This window comes from Trichomycterus rosablanca, chromosome 17, assembly GCF_030014385.1.
Source record: "Trichomycterus rosablanca isolate fTriRos1 chromosome 17, fTriRos1.hap1, whole genome shotgun sequence".
NCBI lineage: Eukaryota > Metazoa > Chordata > Actinopteri > Siluriformes > Trichomycteridae > Trichomycterus > Trichomycterus rosablanca.
Genome location: NC_086004.1, coordinates 30,557,280 through 30,583,591, shown reverse-complemented (window position 1 = coordinate 30,583,591; position 26,312 = coordinate 30,557,280). Strand labels below are relative to the sequence as shown.

General features: G+C 47.3%; 1 protein-coding gene across 1 annotated transcript in view; it reads left to right on the top strand.

Annotated features, from left to right (window-relative positions):
* The window catches only part of adamts17 (ADAM metallopeptidase with thrombospondin type 1 motif, 17), a 38,212-nt gene extending 25,658 nt beyond the window's left edge, over nt 1-12,554 (top strand). Inside the window, exons 9-23 of the mRNA XM_063012517.1 lie at nt 384-524; nt 1,236-1,386; nt 1,862-1,963; nt 2,062-2,207; nt 4,631-4,800; nt 4,963-5,090; nt 6,169-6,289; nt 8,503-8,583; nt 9,341-9,498; nt 9,715-9,874; nt 10,106-10,241; nt 10,777-10,981; nt 11,074-11,226; nt 11,457-11,634; nt 12,365-12,554. Coding sequence (XP_062868587.1) covers nt 384-524; nt 1,236-1,386; nt 1,862-1,963; nt 2,062-2,207; nt 4,631-4,800; nt 4,963-5,090; nt 6,169-6,289; nt 8,503-8,583; nt 9,341-9,498; nt 9,715-9,874; nt 10,106-10,241; nt 10,777-10,981; nt 11,074-11,226; nt 11,457-11,634; nt 12,365-12,519 — 2,185 coding nt within the window. The 3' untranslated portion in view covers nt 12,520-12,554. The remainder of the gene's footprint in view (nt 1-383; nt 525-1,235; nt 1,387-1,861; nt 1,964-2,061; nt 2,208-4,630; nt 4,801-4,962; nt 5,091-6,168; nt 6,290-8,502; nt 8,584-9,340; nt 9,499-9,714; nt 9,875-10,105; nt 10,242-10,776; nt 10,982-11,073; nt 11,227-11,456; nt 11,635-12,364) is intronic.
* The last annotated feature ends 13,758 nt before the right edge of the window (nt 12,555-26,312 follow it).

Sequence of the window (26,312 nt, the reverse complement as noted above, 5' to 3'; positions counted from 1 at the left end):
CCACTGAGTAGAAGGAGCCTTTTTATATGGACTTGCTTTGTGCACATGCTGAGAGCATGCTGGAACAGGAAGGGACCTTCCCCAAACTGTTACTGCACAGTTGGAAGCATTTATCTTTTATAGGATTGTTTTGTTATGTAATGGGCGTGGCTTAAACACAAGGATTTAGTAATTTGTGTGTGTGTGTGTTTTGTGTGTGTGTATATGTGTGTGTGTGTGTATATCTGTGTGTTTTTTGTCTGTGTGTGTGTGTGTATATGTGTGTGTGTTTGTGTTTCTGTATGTATGTGTGTGTGTGTGTGTGTGTGTGTGTGTGTGTGTATATGTGTGTGTATATGTGTGTGTATATGTGTGTGTATATGTGTGTGTGTGTGTGTGTACAGTATGGGTATGAGCCATGACGACGACCACGCCGCGTGTAAGGACCACTCCCACATCATGTCAGGCGAGTGGGTGAAAGGTCGTAACCCCAGTGACCTCTCCTGGTCGAGCTGCAGTCAGGACGACCTGGAAACGTTCCTCAGGTGAGAAATCATCACCGCCCGCCGTGTCATTACGTCCTTCACATTAAAGCCAGTTGGCATCACGGGCACTGATATTTAGTGTGAAAGTGACTCAATGCTGCCCCTAGTGCCTAAAGAAACTTTGTAGTGCAGGATAATTAGGGATCTGGCAACCAACAACACCTAACACACACAACCTGTGGAACTTTTACACCTGGTTTTGGGAGGTGAAGGAAATCAGGGACAGGAACGTTCCACAGGGGTTAAAATGGGGCATTACTGAAAAATTCTTTTATTAATGAGCTTTATTATTATTATTAATATTATTACTATTATTATTATCATTATTATTATTATTATTATTAATATTATTACTATTAATTTTATAATTATTATTATTATTATTATTATTAATATTATTACTATTAATTTTATCATTATTATTATTTTATTATTAATATTATTATTAGCATAATTTTTATTTTTATTGCTTTATTAATATTATTATTTTTATAACTTTATTAATATTATTATTACTATTATTATTGTTATTATTTTTATTACTTTATTATTATTAATATTATTATTATTATTACTACTATTATTATTATTAATATTATTGTTATTATTACGTTATTATTATTAATATTATTATTATTATTACTTCATTATTATTAAATTTTATTATTATTATTATTTTTTGTTCATTAATACCTGTCATATGTTCCTCAGGTTGAAGTCCAGCTCTTGTCTGCTCCACACGGATCCTCGGAGTCGTTACAAGGTTCGTCTGCCCGCTAAACTGCCTGGCATGCACTACAGCGCCGACGAGCAGTGCCAGATCCTGTTCGGCACCAACGCCACCTTCTGCACCGACATGGAGGTGAGAACGAGAACTCGCCCGGAGTTTACTGTCCTCCATCTAACAGTGAGATTTACTGGGCGGTTTCTCAGCTCGAACCCGCGTTCCTCAGGTTGTGCTTCAAACCTGCGATTAAAGGACCGAAATTGGTACGTCTCAGCGTGTGTAATTCTGGATCTGTCTCTGTACAGCGCCATCGATCAGCCAGCAGAGGGCGTCACTGCTGCAGTTATGAGGAGGTGGTAAGTCCGCCGGAGGGGATTCCTCATATCTGCTGCAGTTACGCCCTCTGCTGGCTGATCGATGGCGCTGCACAGAGACCGGGGGGGGGGGGGGGGGGGGGGGGGGGGGGGGGGGGGGGGGGGGGGGGGGGGGGGGGGGTGGGGGGGGGGGGGGGGGGGGGGGGGGGGGGGGAGACCGGGGGGGGGGGGGGGGGGGGGGGGTATCCGTGCGCGGTACGGATCTCCGTATAACACCAGTGTTTGTGTGATTTTAGCACCTGATGTGCGCCGGTTTGTGGTGCCTGGTGGAGGGAGACGCGTCCTGCAAGACCAAACTCGACCCGCCGCTGGATGGCACCGAATGTGGCGCTGACAAGGTAACCAGCCTGAACCACCAAAAGTATGTGGACGCCCCTGCGAATTTTGCACTTCAGATGTTTTTGATACTGTGTGTGTGTGTGCGTGTGTGTGTCAGTGGTGCAGGGCCGGTGAGTGTGTGAGTAAGACCCCGATCCCTCAGCATGTGGACGGTGACTGGAGCTCCTGGAGTCAGTGGAGCGCTTGCAGCAGGAGCTGCGGAACAGGAGCGCGATTCAGACAGAGGAAGTGTGATAATCCACCGTACGTCTAACACACACACACACACACTCATATATATATATATATATATACACACTCATCCATATACACACACTCATGTATACACACACATCTATACACACACACACTCATATATATATATATACACACTCATCCATATACACACACTCATGTATACACACACATCTATACACACACACACTCATATATATATATATATATATATACACACTCATCCATATACACACACTCATGTATACACACACATCTATACACACACACACTCATATATATATATATACACACTCATCCATATACACACACTCATGTATACACACACATCTATACACACACACACTCATATATACACACACATCTACACACCCACATGTATACACACACACTCATGTACACACATACACACTCACATATACACACACACTCATGTACAGTATATACATACTCATATATATATATATACACACAGTCATGTATACACATACACACTCATATACACACACACACACACTCATATACATATACACACACATAGATACACACACATACAGTGGGGTCAAAAAGTATTTAGTCAGCCACTGATTGTGCAGGTTCTCCTACTTAGAAAGATGAGAGAGGTCTGTAATTTTCATCATAGCTACACTTCAACTATGAGAGACAAAATGAGAAAAAAAAAATCCAGGAAATCACATTGTAGGATTTTTAAAGAATTTATTTGTAAATTATGGTGGAAAATAAGTATTTGGTCAATAACAAACAAGCAAGATTTCTGGCTCTCACAGACCTGTAACTTCTTCTTTAAGAAGCTCTTCTGTCCTCCACTCGTTACCTGTATTATAGGCACCTGTTTGACCTCGTTATCTGTATAAAAGACACCTGTCCACAGCCTCAAACAGTCAGACTCCAAACTCAACCATGGCCAAGACCAAAGAGCTGTCGAAGGACACCAGGAAGAAAATTGTAGACCTGCACCAGGCTGGGAAGAGTGAATCTACAATAGGCAAGCAGGTTGGTGTGAATAAATCAACTGTGGGAGCAATTATAAGAAAATGGAAGACATACAAGACCATTGATAATCTCCCTTGGGGTCAAGATCTCATTCCGTGGGGTCAAAATGATCATGAGAACGGTGAGCAGAAATCCCAGAACTACACGGAGGGACCTGATGAATGACCTGCAGAGAGCTGGGACCAAAGTAACAAAGGCTACCATCAGTATACACACTACGCCGAGAGGGACTCAAATCCTGCAGTGCCAGGCGTGTCCCCCTGCTTAAGCCAGTACATGTCCAGGCCCGTCTGAAGTTTGCCAGAGAGCATATGGATGATCCAGAAGAGGATTGGGAGAATATCATGTGGTCAGATGAAACCAAAATGGAACTTTTTGGTAAAAACTCAACTCGTCGTGTTTGGAGGAAGAAGAAGAACCCAAGAACACCATACCTACTGTGAAGCATGGGGGTGGAAACATCATGCTTTGGGGCTGTTTTTCTGCAAAGGGGACAGGACGACTGATCCGTGTTAAGGGAAGAATGAACGGGGTCGTGTATCGTGAGATTTTAAGCCAAAACCTCCTTCCATCAGTGAGAGCATTGAAGATGGAACGTGGCTGGGTCTTCCAGCATGACAATGATCCCAAACACACCGCTCGGGCAACGAAGGAGTGGCTCCGTAAAAAGCATTTCAAGGTCCTGGAGTGGCCTAGCCAGTCTCCAGACCTCAACCCCATAGAAAATTTGTGGAGTCCGTGTTGCCCAGCGACAGCCCCAAAACATCACTGCTCTAGAGGAGATCTGCATGGAGGAATGGGCCAAAATACCAGCTACAGTGTGTGCAAACCTGGTGAAGACTTACAGGAAACGTTTCACCTCTGTCATTGCCAACAAAGGTTATGTTACAAAGTATTAAGTTGAACTTTTGTTATTGACCAAATACTTATTTTCCACCATCATTTACAAATAAATTCTTTAAAAATCCTACAATGTGATTTCCTGGATTTTTTTTTCTCATTTTGTCTCTCATAGTTGAAGTGTAGCTATGATGAAAATTACAGACCTCTCTCATCTTTCTAAGTAGGAGAACCTGCACAATCAGTGGCTGACTAAATACTTTTTGACCCCACTGTACATACACATACACACTCATAGACACACAAAGACTTACACACACACACACTAACATACAGACAGACACACATACTCATATACACACACACATACATACATACATGTACATGCACATATACACACACACTAAGACACATACACATATATACACACACACACTCACATACACACACGTACACTCTCATACTCATGTACACACACACACACATGTGCACACACTCATACACACATGTACATACACACTCATGTACACACACACCTGAGTTTGAGTGAATGTGGTGTGCGGGTGTGTGTGCTGCAGACCAGGACCTGGAGGAAAACACTGTGTGTGGGGCAGCGTGGAGCACAGAGTGTGTGAGGCTCCGCCCTGCGCCAAGGGCTCGCCCACATTCCGCGACCAGCAGTGCCAGTCTCACGAGAGACAGACGGGCAAGAAGAAGAACCAGGTGTGGACCGCCGTGGTCAACGACGGTGAGACACACACACACACACACACACACACACACACCAGAGTGCACGGGGGAACTGAGCATATCTAAATGATGACAGTAAAAGTGTGGACGGTTTGTTTACAGCCTGGTGTGTGTGTGTGTGTGTGTGTGTGTGTGTGTGTGTGTGTCGGTCTCTCCTCAGAGAAGCCGTGTGCTCTGATCTGTACTCTGGCGGGCAGAGATGCGCCGGTGCTGATGGCCGAGCGGGTGTTGGACGGGACGCCCTGCGGACCCTACGAGAGCGACCTGTGTGTCCACGGCAGGTGTCAGGTGAGGGTGAGAGGGGCGGAGGGGTACACGTGCACCACAACTTCTCTCCTCCAGAAGGTTCACGGGAGCCTGTACACTCATGCTGATGTGAAGCTCACTCGACTGTGGACAGTAACAAAGCAGCGGTCGGTACTGCTCATGTGTGTGTGAGTGTGTGTTGGTCAGGGTCGGGGCCTGCAGCAGTAGAGGGAAGACCATCGGGGAATTGGATATGACTAAACTGGGATAAAAAAGGCAGTAATAAAGTACTAAACTGTGGCCGTTTGGGTTTTCGTTCTGACCTTGGTGAAGCGACCACTGTTCCACGTGCTCACAGATGCAGGTATGATCACATGATTCTGCTACACACACACACACACACACAGAGGATCTCACTGCAGGAGCTCCACACACTGAGAGCACCAACACACACACGGATCCTATTATCATGTCACACACACACACACACATATATATATTTACACACACTGAACCTATTATCATCATGTCATACACACACACACAAGCACTCTCACACACACACAAACGCACACACACATACATATATACACATATAAACACACACACTACCACATACACACATATACACACACATAGTATCAGTACTCATCACACACACACACCCTATTATCATGTCACACACACTACCACACACACATATACACACATATACACACACACTACCACACACATATATACACACATAGTATCTGTACTCATCACACACACACACATACACACATTTCTACACACACTGAACTTATTAACATGTGTCTTACACAAACACACACACACATCCACACACACACATCCACACACCACCCCCAAACATATACACACATTTTTACACACACAGAACCTATTACCATGTCTCACACACTCATACATACACATACACACACTTAAATTATTAACATGTGTTTTACACACACACACACACACACACATCTATACATACACACTACCACACACACACAGAACACTGATGATCTCCTCAGTGTGGAATGTTGTGTGTAGTAATGACCTTTGACCTGCTTGTGTGATGATGTAATGTGATGATGTAATGTGTGTGTTTTAGGGAATCGGGTGTGACGGCGTTATCGGTTCCTGGGCTAAAGAGGACCGCTGTGGTGTGTGTAGCGGCGACGGTAAATCCTGCAGGATCGTCCGCGGAGACTTCAACCAGAGCCGCGGCCGAGGTGAGGGGGTCACTTACACCATCGATCACCGTACACACACACACACACACACACACACACAACTCAACCTACAGCAGTTTACCTGATTGAACTTTGACCCAGTTTGCTGACCTTTCCAAAGCTCCTCCAGTGAGACGAACTGTTTGATATAAGGCGGAATTCTGGAGTAAACACATCCTCACCTCCACCGAGCACAGCCTCAGGGGTTCCGTGTCCTGTCAGTCAGTCGTGGACCGTGCAGGGTGTGTGTGTGTGTTTCAGGATGGTGGTGTGTGTGTGTGTGTGTTTCAGGATGGTGAGTGTGTGTGTGTGTGTGTGTTTCAGGATGGTGGTGTGTGTGTGTGTGTGTGTGTGTGTTTCAGGATGGTGGTGTGTGTGTGTGTGTGTGTGTGTGTTTCAGGATGGTGAGTGTGTGTGTGTGTGTGTGTGTGTTTCAGGATGGTGTGTGTGTGTGTGTGTGTGTGTTTCAGGATGGTGAGTGTGTGTGTGTGTGTGTTTCAGGATGGTGGTGTGTGTGTGTTTCAGGATGGTGGTGTGTGTGTGTGTGTGTGTTTCAGGATGGTGAGTGTGTGTGTGTGTGTGTGTTTCAGGATGGTGGTGTGTGTGTGTGTGTGTGTGTGTGTGTGTGTGTGTGTTTCAGGATGGTGAGTGTGTGTGTGTGTGTGTGTGTGTTTCAGGATGGTGAGTGTGTGTGTGTGTGTGTGTGTGTGTGTGTGTGTTTCAGGATGGTGAGTGTGTGTGTGTGTGTGTGTGTGTTTCAGGATGGTGAGTGTGTGTGTGTGTTTCAGGATGGTGAGTGTGTGTGTGTGTGTGTGTGTGTGTGTGTGTTTCAGGATGGTGAGTGTGTGTGTGTGTGTGTGTGTGTTTCAGGATGGTGAGTGTGTGTGTGTGTGTGTGTGTGTGTTTCAGGATGGTGAGTGTGTGTGTGTGTGTGTGTGTGTTTCAGGATGGTGAGTGTGTGTGTGTGTGTGTTTCAGGATGGTGAGTGTGTGTGTGTGTGTGTGTGTGTGTGTGTTTCAGGATGGTGAGTGTGTGTGTGTGTGTTTCAGGATGGTGGTGTGTGTGTGTGTGTGTGTGTGTGTGTGTGTGTGTGATGATGTTCTGATGGTGTTCGGTTCTTTGTTCTCCAGTCCCACCTAACGGTTGTAGGAAGGTCTCGACGTGTGTGAGGTCGAGTCCCAGAGCTCCGCCCACGTGTTCCTCATGTAAGATGCATGTGCATGGACACGCGTGTGTGTGTGTGTGTGTTCTGACCTCAGTGTGTGTGTGTGTGTGTGTTCCGGTTTTACTGGGTGGAATCACTAACTGAACTGGTGGACTGGGTTTACTGGGAACTGTTCGGTGCTGGTGATCCGGGTGTGAGCGGTTTTGAATCTGTGCTCCATGGTCAAAAGTATGTGGACACTCGTTTCAATCCGTTACTAACAGGAGTATAAACTCATATCAAATCAATGTGCTTCTGACTTTGTTGTTGCAACGGTTTGGGGAAGGTCCTTTCCTGTTCCACTGTGGCTGTACATTCTGATGTACAATCTGTAGGAACATGGGTGTCACTGTCCACAGTCAAGCAAGTTTTATATTGCCTTCTCATCTTACACCTCATATCTCTAATCTAATATATCATCTCACATTTTATATCTCATCATATATGTAATCTTATGTCTTATATCTCATGTTTTAACGTACATATCATATATCTCATGTTCTATCTTATATATTATCTTATATCTCATCTTATATATTATCTTATATCTCATCTTATATATTATCTTATATCTCATCTTATATCTCATGTTTTAACGTATATATTATCTTATATCTCATCTTATATATTATCTTATATCTCATCTTATATCTCATGTTTTAACGTATATATTATCTTATATCTCATCTTATATATTATCTTATATCTCATCTTATATCTCATGTTTTAACGTATATATTATCTTATATCTCATCTTATATATTATCTTATATCTCATCTTATATATTATCTTATATCTCATCTTATATCTCATGTTCTATCTTATATATTATCTTATATCTCATCTTATATATTATCTTATATCTCATCTTATATCTCATGTTTTAACGTATATATTATCTTATATCTCATGTTCTATCTTGTATCTCATCTTATATCTCATCAGGTATTTCTGAACGTTTTCTAATCCTCGCGTCGTCTCGTCTGTCCTTGTTGTGTTTATGTTCAGGTTACATCGAGGCGGTGGTGATACCTGCCGGAGCTCGGAGGATAAAGGTGGTGGAGGACCGACCGTCCAACAGCTTCCTGGGTAAGAGCTCGTCTTAGTATCGGGCGAGAGCGACTCGGCTCTTCCCTCAGACCCACGGAGGGATCTGACCCCTGTCAGATGAGACGAGGCTGATGTTGGGGCGGGAGGTGCAGGAGGTCACTGCTAGGCTCGTCCATGGAGGGATCGTAAAGCTTCTCGTCTCTTTGTGACACCATCAGGCTCCCTGAGGGGACGCGGTGGAGATCAGTGCTAGTGCTGGTCGCTGTAACACTGCACTCACTGTTTTTCATGTTGGGGTGGCACAGCGGTCCGTAATGCCAGCCCATAACGGGTGACGGGCACAGCCGAGCGTCTGAATGGAAGCTGGGATGTGGGATCAGCTTATTGCTGCTGCCACAGCGACCTCTACAGTCTGATCAGGGTATCTGTGTAGGATTCCTGCAGGACGTTATATAGAAGAGCGTGATGACCCGTCTGAGGGAGCGCCCGCTAGTCTCTGGTCCTCCTCGGCCAGGATCGGCAGAGCACTGGATGGAAACCGGGCGTACCGAGATCAAACCCTGACCACGCCCTGGTTTAGCATGTGAAGGTTGGCGTGTCAGCCTGATTGAACCTCAGCTCAGGGTCTTAATGCTCTGTGGTTCTCGTCCCAGTGTTCATTCAGCTGTAGGACCGGGCGTCTGGTCACCTTCGCTAGCTCTGGGAAAGGGGGGGGTGGGGGGGTGTTCCGTCAGTAGCGTAAACCTCTCAGGTTAACCCCGCCGCTAACCCCCGGATTTCTGTCCCACCGTTTAAGCTCTGAAAGACTCGAGCAGGAGATCCATAAACAGCGACTGGAAGATCGAGCTGCCGGGGGAGTTCCAGCTCGCCGGCACCACCGTCCGCTACGTTCGCAGGGGATTGTGGGAAAAGATGTCCGCCAAGGGACCTACTAACACTCCTCTGCACCTTATGGTAAATATATCAGGGCTCAGACTACACCCCTGGGGTTCTCCCTATGGTATTTGTGGATGCTTTTAACATCAAATGCTTGCTTGATGTCTGAGAAGTAAACGCTGTGTCAGTCAGGCGTCCGAATACTTTTGGCTGATTGAACCTACAGCAGTTTAACCCCCCTACAAACCCCCCCCCTCCTGTTCCAGCCCACATCAGTGTGTTTCTCTTTTGCAGGTTCTCCTGTTCCACGACCAGACGTACGGGATCCATTACGAGTACACGGTGTCCCTGAACCGGTCTGAGGGGGGCAGCACCGAGACGCCTAGAGAACCCGAGCACGTGTACCTGTGGACCCACAGCAGCTGGGGGGGCTGCAGCGTGCACTGCGGAGGAGGTACCGACCCATAACACCCAACCTTCCAAAATAAACCTGCTCAGAACGTTGAAGGTCAGAGGAACAGCGGGAGGAACAGCGGGGGGAACAGCGGGAGGAACTCTGGGCTTTAATCTCGTCCTTCATGACCCGTTAGATGTTCCTCGTTCCTCTGAGCTTCACCTGGAGCCCCGTGGGAACGTTCCAGCCCCAGAATAACCTCAGATCTTTTGTCCTCCTCCACGTCTGTAGGAGAGAGACGCACCCTGGTTTCCTGCATGAAGATGCTAAACAAGAGCATGACGCCGGTCAACGAGAGCTACTGCCAACCGGAGAACCGGCCGGCGCCGCAGGTCCGCCCCTGTAACGCCCATCCCTGCCAGTACAGGTGAGTCTGAACCTGAACCTGCAGATCATGAGGGTTCCACAGCAGGTCACATCCACACAGCTTCATGTTCAGAACCGGGAAAATCTGAAGCGGGGGGGTTCAAATCTCAGCTCTGCTACCGGCCGACTGGTAGCGCAGACGGTGCAGCAGACACCACTAGTCTGTTGGTGGGAAAAGACGGGACTAAAAAGTGGGCGGGTTCTTCCACACTGTAAGGACCCTGTTTTCACCTGTTCACTAATTTACCTGTTCACCTATTTACCTGTTCACCTATTTACCTGTTCACTAATTTACCTGTTCACTAATTTACCTGTTCACCTATTTACCTGTTCACTAATTTACCTGTTCACCTATTTACCTGTTCACTAATTTACCTGTTCACTAATTTACCTGTTCACTAATTTACCTGTTCACCTATTTACCTGTTCACCAGTTTACCTGTTCACCTATTTATTTATGTGATGTGTGATGGATCATGTGATGTGTGATGGATCATGTGATGTGCTGGATCATGTGACGTGTGTGTGTACCTCAGGTGGGTGGCGGCTGAGTGGGGCGGGTGCTCGGTGACGTGTGGTGAGGGTCTCCAGCGGCGGCGGGTCACCTGTGTTTATCAGCTCCAGAACGGCTCGTCTCTCTCCACGCGGGACCTGTACTGTCTCGGCGCCAAACCCGCCGGCGTGCAGCGGTGTGAGGGACGCCACTGCCTCACCGTGTGGAACACCAGCGGGTGGAGTCAGGTCCGGACACGCCCCTCCGTCTGATACAGACGCTAATGCTAACGCCGTGGTGGTTTGTTAGCGTCTCTCTCACGCTCTCCTCCTCTCTGTAGTGCTCGTCAGATTGTGGGCGGGGCCTCAGGAGACGGACAGTGACGTGCACCAATCCCCAGGGTTTGTGTGACTCCGCCTCTCAGCCCGCCCACCAGGAAGTGTGTGAGGACTTTTCTAAATGCTACGAGTGGAAGACTGGTGACTGGTCCAAGGTACACACACTCATTTATACACACACACACACACACTCATTTATACACACACACATACACACTCATATACACACACACAAGAAGTGCGGGACTGTTATAGCATCAACAAATCTACTCATGTAGCTTCAGATCTACCCGCGTGTCACCTGATCGATCGATCGGTGTATTAACGTTCACAACTACGCTAGTGTTTACGTTCTCAGAGCTAACGTTAGCCTGTCCGATTGCAGTGCTCGTCGTCGTGTGGGCGTGGCCTGCAGTCCCGGGTGGTCCAGTGCATGCACAGGGTGACCGGTCGCCATGGTAACGAGTGTCCGGCGGGTCTGAAGCCTCCAACGTACAGGCAGTGCCAGCAGGGGGCGTGCAACCAGAGAATCAACGTCAACACCATCACCTCGCCCAGACTGGGTAAGGGACTCGGCTCAGCGGGGGGGGCGGGTGTGTGGCGCGACCTCGGGGTTCTGCTCTCTGTCCCTGGAGGCGTGCAGAGGGTGGATTGGCGGATCGAAATGACCTGTAGGTGTAAACAAGGGATGGAATTGAGTCCTGATCTTTGTGAGTCTGGGTGGCTCCACACTCACAGCGATCCTGACCTGGATAAGGCAGTTACTGAAGATGACTTGGAGGTTGTTTAGAGCTGCAAATCCACCTTCTGCATGTCTGTAAGAGACGCTGTAACCAGAGAGAAGCTCCGAATACACCATGTGACCGAAAGTATGTGGACACCTGATCATCAGCTTGCTCTTCTGAGGTGGCTTAGGATGTTTAACTGTGACTGTTGGAACCTCTCACAGATGCTTATTATGAGAATTCCAATTCATGCCAAATTTGTTCAGTGCAGTTGAGGTCGGCGGAGACGCCGGAGACGACTTTATGTGCGGCAGTTGGCCAAAATCCCAGTAGTGACACTTCCACATCCTAATCTCGCTCATTATCATGTTCCTCTCTGTAATGAGTTTGGGGAAGTCCCTTAAAGAGGCCACATGATCCAGGTCCCTGGTTCCCGGTTGCTCTAAACCATTGGTGGTTGCCCCCCCCCCCCCAGAGCTTTGTTAATAAATCGGTGTCCACATATTTTTGGCGGCGGGCGTGGCCCCCACCCCCCGTGTTCTGATGGCGTTCTGGTTGTGTCCCACAGCGGCGCTGACCCACACGTGCCTGGGGGATCAGTGGACGGTTTACTGCCGGGTGATCCGGGAGAAGAAGCTGTGCCAGGACATGCGCTGGTACCAACGCTGCTGCCAGACCTGCAAGGACTTTTACGCCAGCGCCGCGCGGCGGGAGACGGCGTGAGGCGGGCGTGGCCGGACCCCGGGCGTGGCCGGACCCCGGGCGTGGCCGGACCCCGGGCGTGGCCGGACCCCGGGCGTGGCCGGACCCCGGGCGTGGCCGGACCCCGGGAGGCTCCTTTATCTCCCCGAGCTTTTATTATTTTATTTGTATTACTTTTGTACTGGACTCTGTTTATATTGTCGTGTGTGATCATGTGATCGGTGTGACGGCGGGTGATTGGTGCAGATTTAGACTTCGCTTCGTAAAGCCGCTGGTTGGCCAGAAATCCCAATAGTGACACTTCCACATCCTAATCTCTCTCATAACCATGGTCCAAGTTGTTTCCAATTTAAGTATTCCTAAAGAGGTTGGGGAAGTCCCTTTAAGAGGTCACATGATCCATTTTCCTGGTTGCGCAATCCTAGTTTCAAAAATCTAGGGACAGAAGGAGAATCCGTTTGGTTTTAAATTTTCCGGCTCCATCACGTTCCTAAAGTATCTGGACAGGGGCGCGTACAATGATGTTTTGGGGTTGATCTGACGGAACACAGACGTGGATACTGAGCAGGTTCTCCTGGGTTTAGGAGGCAAATCAACCCCAAAACATCATCGTCTCTCCTAATCTAGTCCTGTCCAGTTTTTTACTGTGTGGTCGTTTTTCCTCCGTCGCTCCGGGGTCCAGCTCTGAGGTCCAGCTCCGATTCCTCCGTACACATCATAGGTGCTTTTAAAGGTGGACAGGAGACGCATGGGAACTCTGACTGTCACGTTCACCTCATCAGCAGGTTTGATCCTTAGCAGATCTTTTGCAGGTTCTTCACGTCCTCCTCACGTGGATGAAGATCAAAGCGCAGAGATCCAGGGGTGCACAAACTTTTTCCTCCAGACACAGAGGGGTGCAAGTTCCTGCAGTTACTGGTGTAAAACCTTCATGTTGCACAACATTCATTTATTACACCTGTGTGTGTGTGTGTGTGTGTGTGTAACTGTGTGTGTATGGGTGTGGGTGTGTGAGTGAGTGTGTGTGTAACTGTGTGTGTGTGTGTGTGGGTGTGTGTGTGTGTGAGTGTGTGTGTGTAACTGTGTGTGTGTGGGTGTGTGTGTGTGTGAGTGAGTGTGTGTGTAACTGTGTGTATGGGTGTGTGTGTGTGTGAGTGTGTGTGTGGGTGTGTGTGTGTGAGTGAGTGTGTGTGTAACTGTGTGTATGGGTGTGTGTGTGTGTGAGTGAGTGAGTGTGTGTGTAACTGTGTGTGTGTGTGTGTGTGTGTGTGTGTGTGTGTGTGTGTGTGTGAGTGTGTGTGTAACTGTGTGTGTGTGGGTGTGTGTGTGAGTGAGTGTGTGTGTAACTGTGTGTATGGGTGTGTGTGTGTGTGAGTGAGTGTGTGTGTAACTGTGTGTATGGGTGTGTGTGTGTGTGAGTGAGTGTGTGTGTGTGTGTGAGTGAGTGTGTGTGTAACTGTGTGTGTAACTGTGTGTGTGTGTGTGTGAGTGAGTGTGTGTGTGTGTGTGTGTGAGTGAGTGTGTGTGTAACTGTGTGCGTGTGGGTGTGTGTGTGAGTGAGTGTGTGTGTAACTGTGTGTATGGGTGTGTGTGTGTGAGTGTAACTGTGTGTATGGGTGTGTGTGTGTGTGAGTGAGTGTGTGTGTAACTGTGTATGGGTGTGTGTGTGTGTGTGTGTGTGAGTGAGTGTGTGTGTAACTGTGTGTGTGTGTGTGTGTGTGTGTGAGTGAGTGTGTGTGTAACTGTGTGTATGGGTGTGTGTGTGTGTGAGTGAGTGTGTGTGTAACTGTGTATGGGTGTGTGTGTGTGTGTGAGTGAGTGTGTGTGTAACTGTGTGTGTGTGTGTGAGTGAGTGTGTGTGTAACTGTGTGTATGGGTGTGTGTGAGTGAGTGTGTGTGTAACTGTGTGTGTATGGGTGTGTGAGTGTGTGTGTAACTGTGTGTGTGTGTGTGTGTGTGTGTGTGTGTGTGTGTGAGTGAGTGTGTGTGTAACTGTGTGTATGGGTGTGTGTGTGTGTGAGTGAGTGTGTGTGTAACTGTGTATGGGTGTGTGTGTGTGTGTGAGTGAGTGTGTGTGTAACTGTGTGTGTGTGTGTGAGTGAGTGTGTGTGTAACTGTGTGTATGGGTGTGTGTGAGTGAGTGTGTGTGTAACTGTGTGTGTATGGGTGTGTGTGTGCGTGTGCGGGTGTGGGTGTGTGTGTGTGTGAGTGAGTGTGTGTGTAACTCTGTGTATGGGTGTGTGTGTGTGTGAGTGAGTGTGTGTGTGCGTGTGTGTGTGTAACTGTGTGTGTATGGGTGTGTGTGTGCGTGTGTGTGTGTGTGTGCCCCCCGGTTCCTCCTGGGTTCTCAGGAAGTTCCGGGCGTGGTCGGTGCTCCATAAGTATTAGGACGCGTGTGTTTTGTGATGATTATTTAAATGTAGACGGTGCTTCAGCGCTATAATGCGTTTATACGCTCATATAATCCTGTACTGTACCTCTGTCAGTGCACATAAACTGGTTCCTGAACTGGTTCCTGAACTGGTACCTAAACTGGTACTCTTCATTTTAATGGTGCTGATTTTAATGCGACTGGTTTAATTTTTATACAGAAATAAATTAAAACCTTAATAACATTTACGCTTCGTCCTTTCATCCTTTTAAATAACCTGTAAAACCTTTGATCTTTGTTTGCAGGCTGGTTTTTAATCTTTATGGACTCGTATCACCGTGGATACTGAGCAGGTTCTCCTCAAATCAACCCCAAAACATCATTTACTTTCCTTTTTTTTACTGTGATTCCTCTCTGGCTCGCTCCACCTTTACGTGACCCGTGCACTAGCACCCGCGCTCTCGGTGTCTCTTCCAGTTCCTCTCCACATGAGGAATCTGGATGTGTGCGGGCGCCGCCGCTTCTTTTCACCGAGCAGCAGCTCTTCATCTCACAGAGCCGCTCATCAGTGAGCCAGAACCGTACCTGTGCATACAGTAGGTTCTCTGGTGACCCCTGCTGGCTTCACGCTGGGTTCTTCCTGTTCCTCCACCAACGTTTGGGTCCTCAGGCCTCGTTTAGAGCTGCAAATCCACCTTCTGCATGTCTTTTAGAGGCACTGTAACCAGGAGAAACTCACACAGACGTGGAACAATTGCCAAAAGTAAGTGGACACCTGATCATGAGCTTGTTGGACATTATCCCTCAGCCTGAACTCTTCTGGGTGGCTTTTTTAAGATGTTTCAACGTTTTTTGATGGTCCGTTATATTCTGCTCACGTTTCGTTCACGTGCCGCGGGTTCTTCGGTGAGAAGCTGTAGCAGAGATGCTAATGAGCGGGCGTGGCACTGCCACGGTGCCATCTGGACCTTCTGGCTTTGTGTGCGTCCAGCGCGGGCAGCAGGGCATCGGTGTGACGCTGAAGGTCGTTCTGAGGGTCGGATGGTTAGGAAGTGTCGGTAGGTTCTGGGTTTCTGCATCCACGTCGTCCTGCTTCATCATCTTTTCTAACCTTCACCACGCTGGCATCAACATGTTCATAAACCTCCATCATTTCACGTTTGTCTCAACGTGCTGTGGCTGTAAAGCTTGCTCAGCTGTACACAGTGTCACCAGTCAAGTGTTCAAGCGGCTCCGAACCGTGGGCAGCCAAACCAGCTCTATTATTATCATTATATGGGCACAGAGAAGTCACCAGCTGTACTCCATCATAATCAGGAATGAGGACGCATAGAGGAAGGTGAAATATTATAGAATTCCACACACGTCCACGTTTATTTGACATGCACCACATGGTCAAAAGTATGTGGACACACTCCAGTGAAGTAATCTTAACCTCAGCACCAGCGCGTTCACCCTGGACGGTATCATGTGTGCATCGAGCTCGGTAAGAAGGTCTGGTGAAAAGAAGCGGTCCACGGCTCCACGTGTAGTAATCAGGAACGGGCCCGGCACGGTGGCACCGTCACTTCACAGCAAGAAGGTCCTGGGTTCGATTCCCAGGTGGAGCGGCCCAGGTCCTTTCTGTGTGGAGTTTTGCATGTTCTCCCCGTGTTCTGTGTGGGTTTCCTCACACAGTGCAAGCGTGGTTGGTTGGTTGGTTGGTTAAATGTGTTTTGATTGGATGGATGGTGGGTTTGTTGGATCAGTTGTTGGTTGGTTGGATGGACAGTCTTTGAGTTTTGCATGTTCTCCCCATGTCTGGGTTTCCTCCGGGTGCTCCGGTTTCCTCCCACAGTCCAAGTGTGGTTGGTTAAATGTGTTTTGATTGGATGGGTGGTGGGTTTGTTGGATCGATTGTTGGACGGTTTGGAGGGCAGCGGTAACTCAGAGGTCAAGGTACTGGACTAGTAATCAGAAGGTTGTCGGTTCAAGCCCCACCATTGCTAAGTTGCCACTGTTGGGCCCCTGAGCAAGGCCCTTAACCCTCAATTGCTTAGATAATATACTGTCACAGTACTGTAAGTCGCTTTGGATAAAAGCGTCTCCTAAATGCTGTAAATGTAAACGTTGATTGGTTGGACGGTCTGAATCATATCGAGGGGCGTCCCAATACTTCTGTCCATGTAGTGAACCTGTACACATCAAACTACACGTCTCATATCAACCCAACGCTGCATCAGACCCCGTTAATTCCAGTCTCTGTGGCGTCTCCATCACCACGTTCCCCAAAGTATTTATTAGCGATGGAGCGCTGAGCGTCGCGGCTAGCTCCAGCTCGTGTTGGGACAGCTCTGATTAGCGCGCGACTCGCCTCGCCTCATTATCTAAATGGCCGCTGTTCCTCACGTCATGTGTTTATAATCAGCGCTGTGTACAAACACTTCAGCGGGGAGGAGGATTTATCAGCGTGAGTGATTTATTAGCGCGGCGGTTCAGTGTGAGACGGACTAACGGACGATATAAAGAATAACGCGCGATAAAAAACGCTAAACAATAAACAACAGCGACTGAACCTGCTGCGTAATCACGGCAACACCAGATTATACACAAACATACTCACAATAATGATTCTTTGAGTACAGATTGCTTTTTAATATTTAATTAATAATTATATATTAGTAATGAGTGAGTTTTATTAATAATTGATCCAATACTGAATTAATAATATATCAGTTATTACAGCGGTTTGACAGACACTGCAGTACCACCAGGGTCCACTAGAGGGTGATGAAAAGCACCGCTCAACAAAATACTGAATTCAAACCAAAACGCTTTATTTTTTACTATATTATTTCTACATTTTCTTCCAGTTTAGTCGTAGCCAGTTCCTCTTCCTCTGCTGGAGACCCCGATGGTGTACGAGGAGGGTATATTCTCCTGACACGCCCTCACTCCGACGTCTGCCTCCTTCTTATCACCCCGTACTTCGGTGGATCGGCGCGTGAGGTCGGTCTCACTCATGTAGAGTCACGCGCTGATCTCCACGTTCCTCCACTTCTGTACAGGCGCCTCGGGCTACTTACCAGGGTCCTTACACAGCGACCAAGACCCCGCCCACTTTTTAGTCACGTCTTTTCCCACACAGCAGACTATTGGCCGATCGTGACCGCTTAAAGGCGGCCAGTTGACCGGTAGCAGAGCTGAGATTCAAACTCGGAGAGTTAGACTTTCTTTTTTGTCTCTAGATTCACCCCCCCCAATCTCCCAATTTAGTCATATCCAATTCCCAATTGCATGCACAATCCTCAATCTGAGAGCCGGATCAGCACACGCCCCCTCCGACACGTGTCCAATCTGCACCGCTTCTTATCACCGGACAGTGTTGGGTTCCCACACAGAGCTGTATCGTGTACAGAGAGCTGCACTGAGCTCCGTGTGACTCGCACAGTCGTCCGGATCAGTCCCAGAGATCAAATATTGCAGAGGTGACAGGAACAGACGCCGGTTTCCTCCCACAAGTATAAAGACGTGCAGTCAGATTACTTGGCACTACTAAAATTGTGTCCTAGGTGTGTGTGTGTGTGTGTGTGTGTGTGCCCGTTGATGGACTAGTGACCTGTCCAGGGTGTTTCCTTTTCGCCCCATGAATCAGACCCACCGCGACCCTGACCAGGATAAAACTGTCATTAAAAGAAAAGACGATGAATGAATGAATTTCTACACCTGATACTGATGTGTGTGGATAAAACTCCTGGACTGGTGTCCACATACTTTTGGCTCTACAGTTTACCAGATTCTCCAGGTAGAAGGCGGAACCCTGACGTGTGATTGACGCGCCGCTGTCAGCCACACAAAGCTCCCAAACATCGGCTCCATCATCTCCTGACTGACGGGGAGGAGAACCGGTCAGAAAAACGTCCACCACTGACAGGTCATCCTCTGTTAGAGAAGGACAACCATCACGATGATGATGATGGATCTGGTTTACTGGTCTGACTGGAGGAGCTAAAGATCTTCTGGAGCTGATGGACCAGTCAGATCTGGTTTGGAGGAACTCAAATAAGCTCAATAAATCCTCTGTGATGAATTGGAACTCTGACTGTGAATCTGACCTTTTCTTCTAGCATCAGTGTCCCCACTGACGCTCTTCTGATAAAAGGGGCAGAAGATCCCACAGACAGCTTATGGAAAGCCGTCAACGTCCATGGATTTGAATGGCACATCCAGCGAGCTCATGATCAGAGCTCTACACAGTGTGCCCTCGCTGGCTGGCACGGCGGACTGGCATCATTAAACGACCATATAAGGGCACGGCTGGTGGCACCAGACATAAATCCCCACACGTCACTGAGAAGATCTTGAGATGATGAAGGTTCACAGATCTGAGGAACCAGAACGAGTTCCTGGGTTCTCCAGGTTAGTCCTGTACTGACTGGATTAAAGGTGTCGGGTGCAAACAAACTGGCGAGGTTGGCAGCACCGTGAGCAAAAGTATGTGCACCCCTGGGGTGCCCGAGCTCCAGAGTTTGGTCACTTTACACATGTCAGAGGGGGCGGGTGCTAGTCTGCAGTTCTCCTCCACCAGCATCGAAGGGCGAATAAAAGAAATGTTATAGGGAACCGGATACGACTAAACTGGGAGTGAACGGGTGAAAAAAAAAATCGTTCGCTGTGTGTTTTACCACCAATTTATCCTGGTCACTGAGCAAAAGGCAGGAGAGACCCTGGACAGGTTGCCAGTCTATCAAAAGGCAAACACACACACACACACACAGAGAATGTTTTTGTACTGTGGGAGAAAACCGGAGCACTTGGAGGAAACCCACACGGACACAGGGAGAACATGCAAAACTCCACACAGAAAGGACCCAGACAGCTCGAACTGGGAATCGAACCCAGGACCTTCTTGCTTCTCCACAGTGCTTCTCCTCAACAAATCACCCTCAACTCAACAAATCACCCTTAATTCAGAGAGATAGACCTACACTCTGAAGTTTAATGTATATTTATATATACATACAGTGGGGGAAAATAAGTATTTGATCCCCTGCTGATTTTGTAAGTTTACCCCCTTACAAAGACTTGAACAGTCTATAATTTTTATGGAAAAATCCAGAAAAAAAACATTAAATAAAAGTTATAAATTCATTTGTATTTAATTAAGGGAAATAAGTATTTGATCCCCTACCAACCAGCAAGAATTCTGACCCCCACAGACCGGTTATGTGCCCATGAGGCTCACAAATTAGTCCTGTCCCTGTATAAAAGACTCCTGTCACAGAATCAGTTTCTTCCGTTCAAATCTCTCGACCACCATGGGCAAGACCAAAGAGCTATCAAAGGACGTCAGGGACAAGATTGTAGACCTGCACAAGGCTGGAATGGGCTACAAGACCATCAGCAAGAAGCTTGGTGAGAAAGAGACCACTGTTGGTGCGATCATTCAAAAATGGAAGAAATACAAGATCACAGTCAATCACCCTCACTCTGGAGCTCCATGCAAGATCTCACCTGGTGGGGTAAGAATGATTCTGAGAAAGGTGAGGTCAGTCCAGAATTACACAGGAGGAGCTTGTCAATGATCTCAAGGGAGCTGGGAGCAGAGTCACCAAGAAAACCATTAGTAACACACTTCACCGTAATGGATCGAGCTCCTGCAGTGCCCGCAAAGTCCCTCTGCTCAAGAAGGCTCATGTACAGGCCCATCTGAAGTTTGCCAATGAACACCTGAATGATTCAGAGAAAGCTTGGGAGAATGTGATATGGTCAGATGAGACCAAAATTGAGCTCTTTGGCATCAACTTCACTTGCCGTGTTTGGAGGCAAAGAAATGCCCGGTGGGGATGGTGTTCTTGGGGTCATATCCAGCATTTCTCTGCTCCCAGCTCCCTTGAGATCATTGACAAGCTCCTCCCGTGTAATTCTGGACTGACCTCACCTTTCTCAGAATCATTCTTACCCCACCAGGTGAGATCTTGCATGGAGCTCCAGAGTGAGGGTGATTGATTGTGATCTTGTATTTCTTCCATTTTGGAATGATCGCACCAACAGTGGTCTCTTTCTCACCAAGCTTCTTGCTGATGGTCTTGTAGCCCATTCCAGCCTTGTGCAGGTCTACAATCTTGTCCCTGACGTCCTTTGATAGCTCTTTGGTCTTGCCCATGGTGGTGGAGAGATTTGAACGGAAGAAACTGATTCTGTGACAGGAGTCTTTTATACAGGGACAGGACTAATTTGTAGCCTCATGGGCACATAACCGGTCTGTGGGGGTCAGAATTCTTGCTGGTTGGTAGGGGATCAAATACTTATTTCCCTTAATTAAATACAAATTAATTTATAACTTTTATTTAATGTTTTTTTTCTGGATTTTTTGTTGATATTCTGTCTCTCTCTGTTAACATAAACCTTCCATAAAAATTATAGACTGTTCAAGTCTTTGTAAGGGGGTAAACTTACAAAATCAGCAGGGGATCAAATACTTATTTTCCTCACTGTACATATATACAGTATATATACTGTAGTTCTAGTGTGTGTGTGTGTGTGTGTGTGTGTGTGTGTGTGTGTGTGTGTGTGTGTGTGTGTGTGTGTGTGTGTGTGTGTGTGTGTGGCTTCAGGATCCTATTAAAAGTCAGATCAGCTTCTTCAGTGGCAACAGAGAACAAAGCTCATTTTGATCCTCGTGGAGGTCAGAAATCCCTCAGCTCTCAGTACACACGTGTGTGTGTGTGTGTGTGTGTGTGTGTGTGTGTGTGTGTGTGTGTGTGTGTGTGTGTGAGAGAGAGTGTGTGTGTGTGTGTGTTATATTCACCCACATACACACATCATATATAAATATAAATACAGCACTGAGAGCTCAATCATTTAATCCACACTTCATTTCTGTCCTGAATAACTGGGAGATAAACTATGTGGCCAAAAGTATTTGGACGCTCGACCACGAGCCTGTTGGACGCCCCCGTTCTTTCCTACAGGAAGGTTTTCCATAAACAATGTGGACTCATTTGGGATTCGTTTTCATTTTGTTTGTTTGTCAAGGGTTAAACCCAGGTCCTCAGTGTCTTCTCAGGGCTCTACATTAATGACATACACTATCTGGCCCCAGCACGGTGGCTTGGTGGGTAGCACGGTCACTTCACAGCAAGAAGGTCCTGGGTTCTATTCCCAGGTGGAGTGGTCCAGGTCCTTTCTGTGCAGAGTTTGCATGTTCTCCCTGTGTCTGTGTGGGTTTCCTCCGGGAGCTCTGATTTCCTCCCACAGTCCAAAAAATATGCATGTCTGCCCTGCGATGGACTGGTGCCCTGTCCAGGGTGTTACTGTGTGCCTTGTGCCCATTAAAAAGCTGGGATAGGCTCCAGCACCCCCCCACGATCCTGATTGGATGAGCAGTTAAGACGGTGACTGAGTGAGTGACTATAAGGCCCAAAGTGTTCAGTATTTTGGAAGATAACTGCCGGGATTTACTTCACACAGCAGCCACAGGAATTTTAGTGAGGGGTCAAACATGATCGGTGATGGTGATTGCTGTAGGATGGGGTCGAGATCTGACCACACCAAACTCACCCAACTCATTCTTTCTATAGCTTTTCAAACAGGGCAATCCCTAAACTGTTGCTACATACTCTATATGTCCATAAATATTCGGACGCCTGACTGGGAGCTTGTCAAATCTTGACTTCTGTGTGATCCTTTCAGCTAGAGCTTCTCTGAGAAGCTTCTCACAAGATTTCGGAGTGTGTCTGTGGGAATTCGTGCTCGTTCAGTAGTGCAAAAGCTGACATAATTCATAGGCTGGGTGCTGATTGATCAGTCGAAGTTCCGGTTCATCCCAGAGCTGTTGAGTGAAGCTGAGTTCACGGCTCCGTGCAGGACGCTGGAGCTTCTTTAAACCTGTGCATGCTGAAACAGGAAAGGTCCTTCCCTAAACTGCTGCTGCACATATGATTGATGTATTACACCTGTTAGCGACTGCTGTGGCTGTTTTTTTCCCCGGTTCATTCAGTTTTGTCCTCTGAAACAAAACAAGGGTTAGAATCCTCCTCCAGTAGCTGTTACACCAGTAATGATCTCTAAATCTAGATTTTAACCCTGTCCAGTTATTTTTGGTACTTGCTGGTGTGTAATCAGCCGTTTCTCGCCCTGTCCGCTTATTTTTGGTGCGCTTTATTACTGGAGGAAGGATTTACTGGTGTAAAATGGTGCTGCACTAATCAAAGCCCTGAAACTACAGCGGATTTGTACTGTATCGCTTTTCCTCGCACTGTTGTGCACGTATTAGGACGCGGACTGTAACTGCTGACCTCCTTCATCCCTGAGGTGTCACACACACACACTCACACACACACACACACTCACACACACACACACACACACTCACACACACACACACACACACACACACACACACACTCACACACCGGTCATTGTTACCGATGAGAACTGCTGATGAGGTGTAAAAAGCAACAGAGATCCGGAGCTCCTCCCGTTAGCGTCCGTTAGCCACGCAGATGCTTTTAGGACACCGTTAACGTTTGACCCCGGCGCTAAAGCTAACCACAGCAACCTCCGCCACACTTCACTCTCCTGCTCACATAAACAACAAATAATTGTTTATAATTACAGGTACGGCGCTATGTTTACACGTTTAGCCCGCGTGTCACTTTTCATTACGCGGCGGTGGCGGGATGAATCGGGCGGTTTCACGCTGCGCAGCTCAGGATGTGTTTAGCGAGTCAAACAATACGGCGGGTGAGTGAAATGCTACGTGAGGTCGTAAACGGCGCCTAATCGAGTCTGAGCGTATCGTACCGCGCAGATTTATCGCACTAGCAAACATAAATACTGCATTTATCTCTGATGCTCACACCAGGGGGCGCCACTCAGCCCGTTACACGCTCGGCGCATGTTTGCTATAAATAATTATGTTCCAAACCGTGTCCACATATTTTTGGCCATGTGCTGTATGAACTTGAGTGTATACACAGCAGCAGGCTAGTTTGCAGCAACAGTTTAGGGAAGGACCTTTCCTGTTCCAGCATGCACAGGTTTAAAGAAACTCCAGTGAGCTGCACAGGCCCCACTCAACAGCTCTGGGATGAACCGGAACACCGACTGATCAATCAGCACCCAGTTGTACTGACTGAACGGGCACAAATTCCCACACACTTACACACACTCTCACACACTTATACACACACACACACAATTATACACACACTTATATTCTACACACACAAATACACACTCTCATACTTTACATTACACACTCTCTCTCTTATACACATACTCTCACACACACACACTTACTCTTATACTGTAATACAAACACACACACTCACCCTCGAATACACACACTCACGTGCATATATTATACACACACACTCACGCTCTCTCTCACACACACATACACACACACTCACACACGCTGAGACACACACACTCTCATACACACACTCACATGCATATATTATACACACACACACACACTCATAAACACACATACTCTCACACACACACACACACTCTTATACTGTGTAATACACACACACTTACCCTCTTATACACACACTCACATGCATATATTATATATATATATACACACACACTCTCTCACACACACATACACACGCTTATACTGTATATTACACACACACTGTCACTCATATATTACAGACACATTCTCACATGCATATATTATACACACTCTCTCATACACACACACACTCGCACTTATACACACACTCACATGCATATATTGTACACACTATCTCACACACACACAAACACACTCTCTTTCTCTCACTCACACACATTCTCACATATATATTATACACACTCTCATATACACACACACACACCCACTCCTCTGTAGCTGGAAGGACGGTGTGTGTTGGTGTGTGTGTGTTGGTGTGTGTTGGTGTGTGTGTGTTGGATCGTGTCCTCATTACGAGACGTTTTCTGCATCGTAATTAAGAAACTTAAAATGCAGAAGCGTTTATTCAGCTGATTATTTATTATTCGTTCCCTCCGGCAAAAGCAGGTTTCTGGGCTGACGACTGTGCTGTTGGCATTCCGATTCATCCTCGAGCTCCAACAGCATCGACATCCAGCACCTTCAGTCCAGCTTTATACAGACACGTCTCTAATAGTACAGCTCAAAAGTTTACATACAGCTGTGATGAGCCAGGGTACCCAACTGCTCTGAGAGGAACACATCCATTCATTTATTCACTTCTCAGTTTCCCCCCTTTCTTTACCCACCATCACTAGTGGTGTGATGTTTTTCTAGGTGGGATTATGGACACAACTGAGGTACAACAGGAAGCTTCTGCAGGTTTTATCTGATGACAGACACAAACCTCCAACATAATCTCCCAAATGCTTCTCCCTGTGCCACCAGGTAAATCAGATGCTTAGCGGGCACAGATACGGTATCGATTCGGGTGGGGGGGGGGGCACCTTTTTGGTATGTTAGAATGGCTCTGGTGGAGGTAAAGCTGAAAAACAGAGGAGCAGAAGATCACAAGACGACATAAAAGAACTGAGTAGACAGAACGGATGATCGAGCTCAGGATACACCAAGAGAACGTCAGGAGATTCGGACACCTGCTGCGACCTCTGATGGTCCACATGGTGGGTCTGATCCCAGCAGCTTTGTGGTTCTTCAGCTGGTTCCCAGTGGTTCACCTTTGCAGAAGGTGTGATGGTGTGATGGTAAAACTCACAGCAAGAAGGTCCTGGGTTCAATTCCTGGCTGGAGCGGTCCAGGTCCCTTCTGTGTGGAATTTGCATGTTCTCCTCGTGTCTGTGTGGGTTTCCTCCGGGAGCTCCGGGTTCCTCCCACAGTACAAAGACATGTACGTGAGGTGAACTGGAGACACTAAGTTGACTTGAACTGATGAATCTTGAGTAAGCAGTAACTACCTGTCCTGTCATGAATGGAACCAAAGTGTAAAACATCACGTTATAATCCTGATAAACCAATAATAAATATATAATAATAATAATCAGGTAAAAAGAAGCATTCTCAGCTTGTATAATAGCCTAGGGCGGGGTAGAGGGTGGAGATTTAAGAGCTACTGATCTAAGATCTCAGGACTGAAGCAGGAACTGATCAAGAATTCTTCAGATTTGCTAAACAGGCACCAATTCATTAGATCGACGCCCCGTTACAGCCGGATTCTGATCTTATTTATAACTTCTGATTGGTGAACAGACACAACAGCGCCCCCAGTGGTCCCGTGCAGTCACTGTCCTGTCCTGCCCACAGTCCAGCCCTGTTTGTTTCTGCTGATTCTGATCCTTTTGGCCTCCCATATCGGTGTAGAAGTCCGGGACTGTAGAGAGAGCAGATCATCCGAGCACTGCTGCACACGGAGCTCAGAGCAGCATGGGAACGCTGACTGGCTTTCATTCTCTGCTTTATTCCACACACATGCAGAAGCATCAGGAAGCACCGGACCAC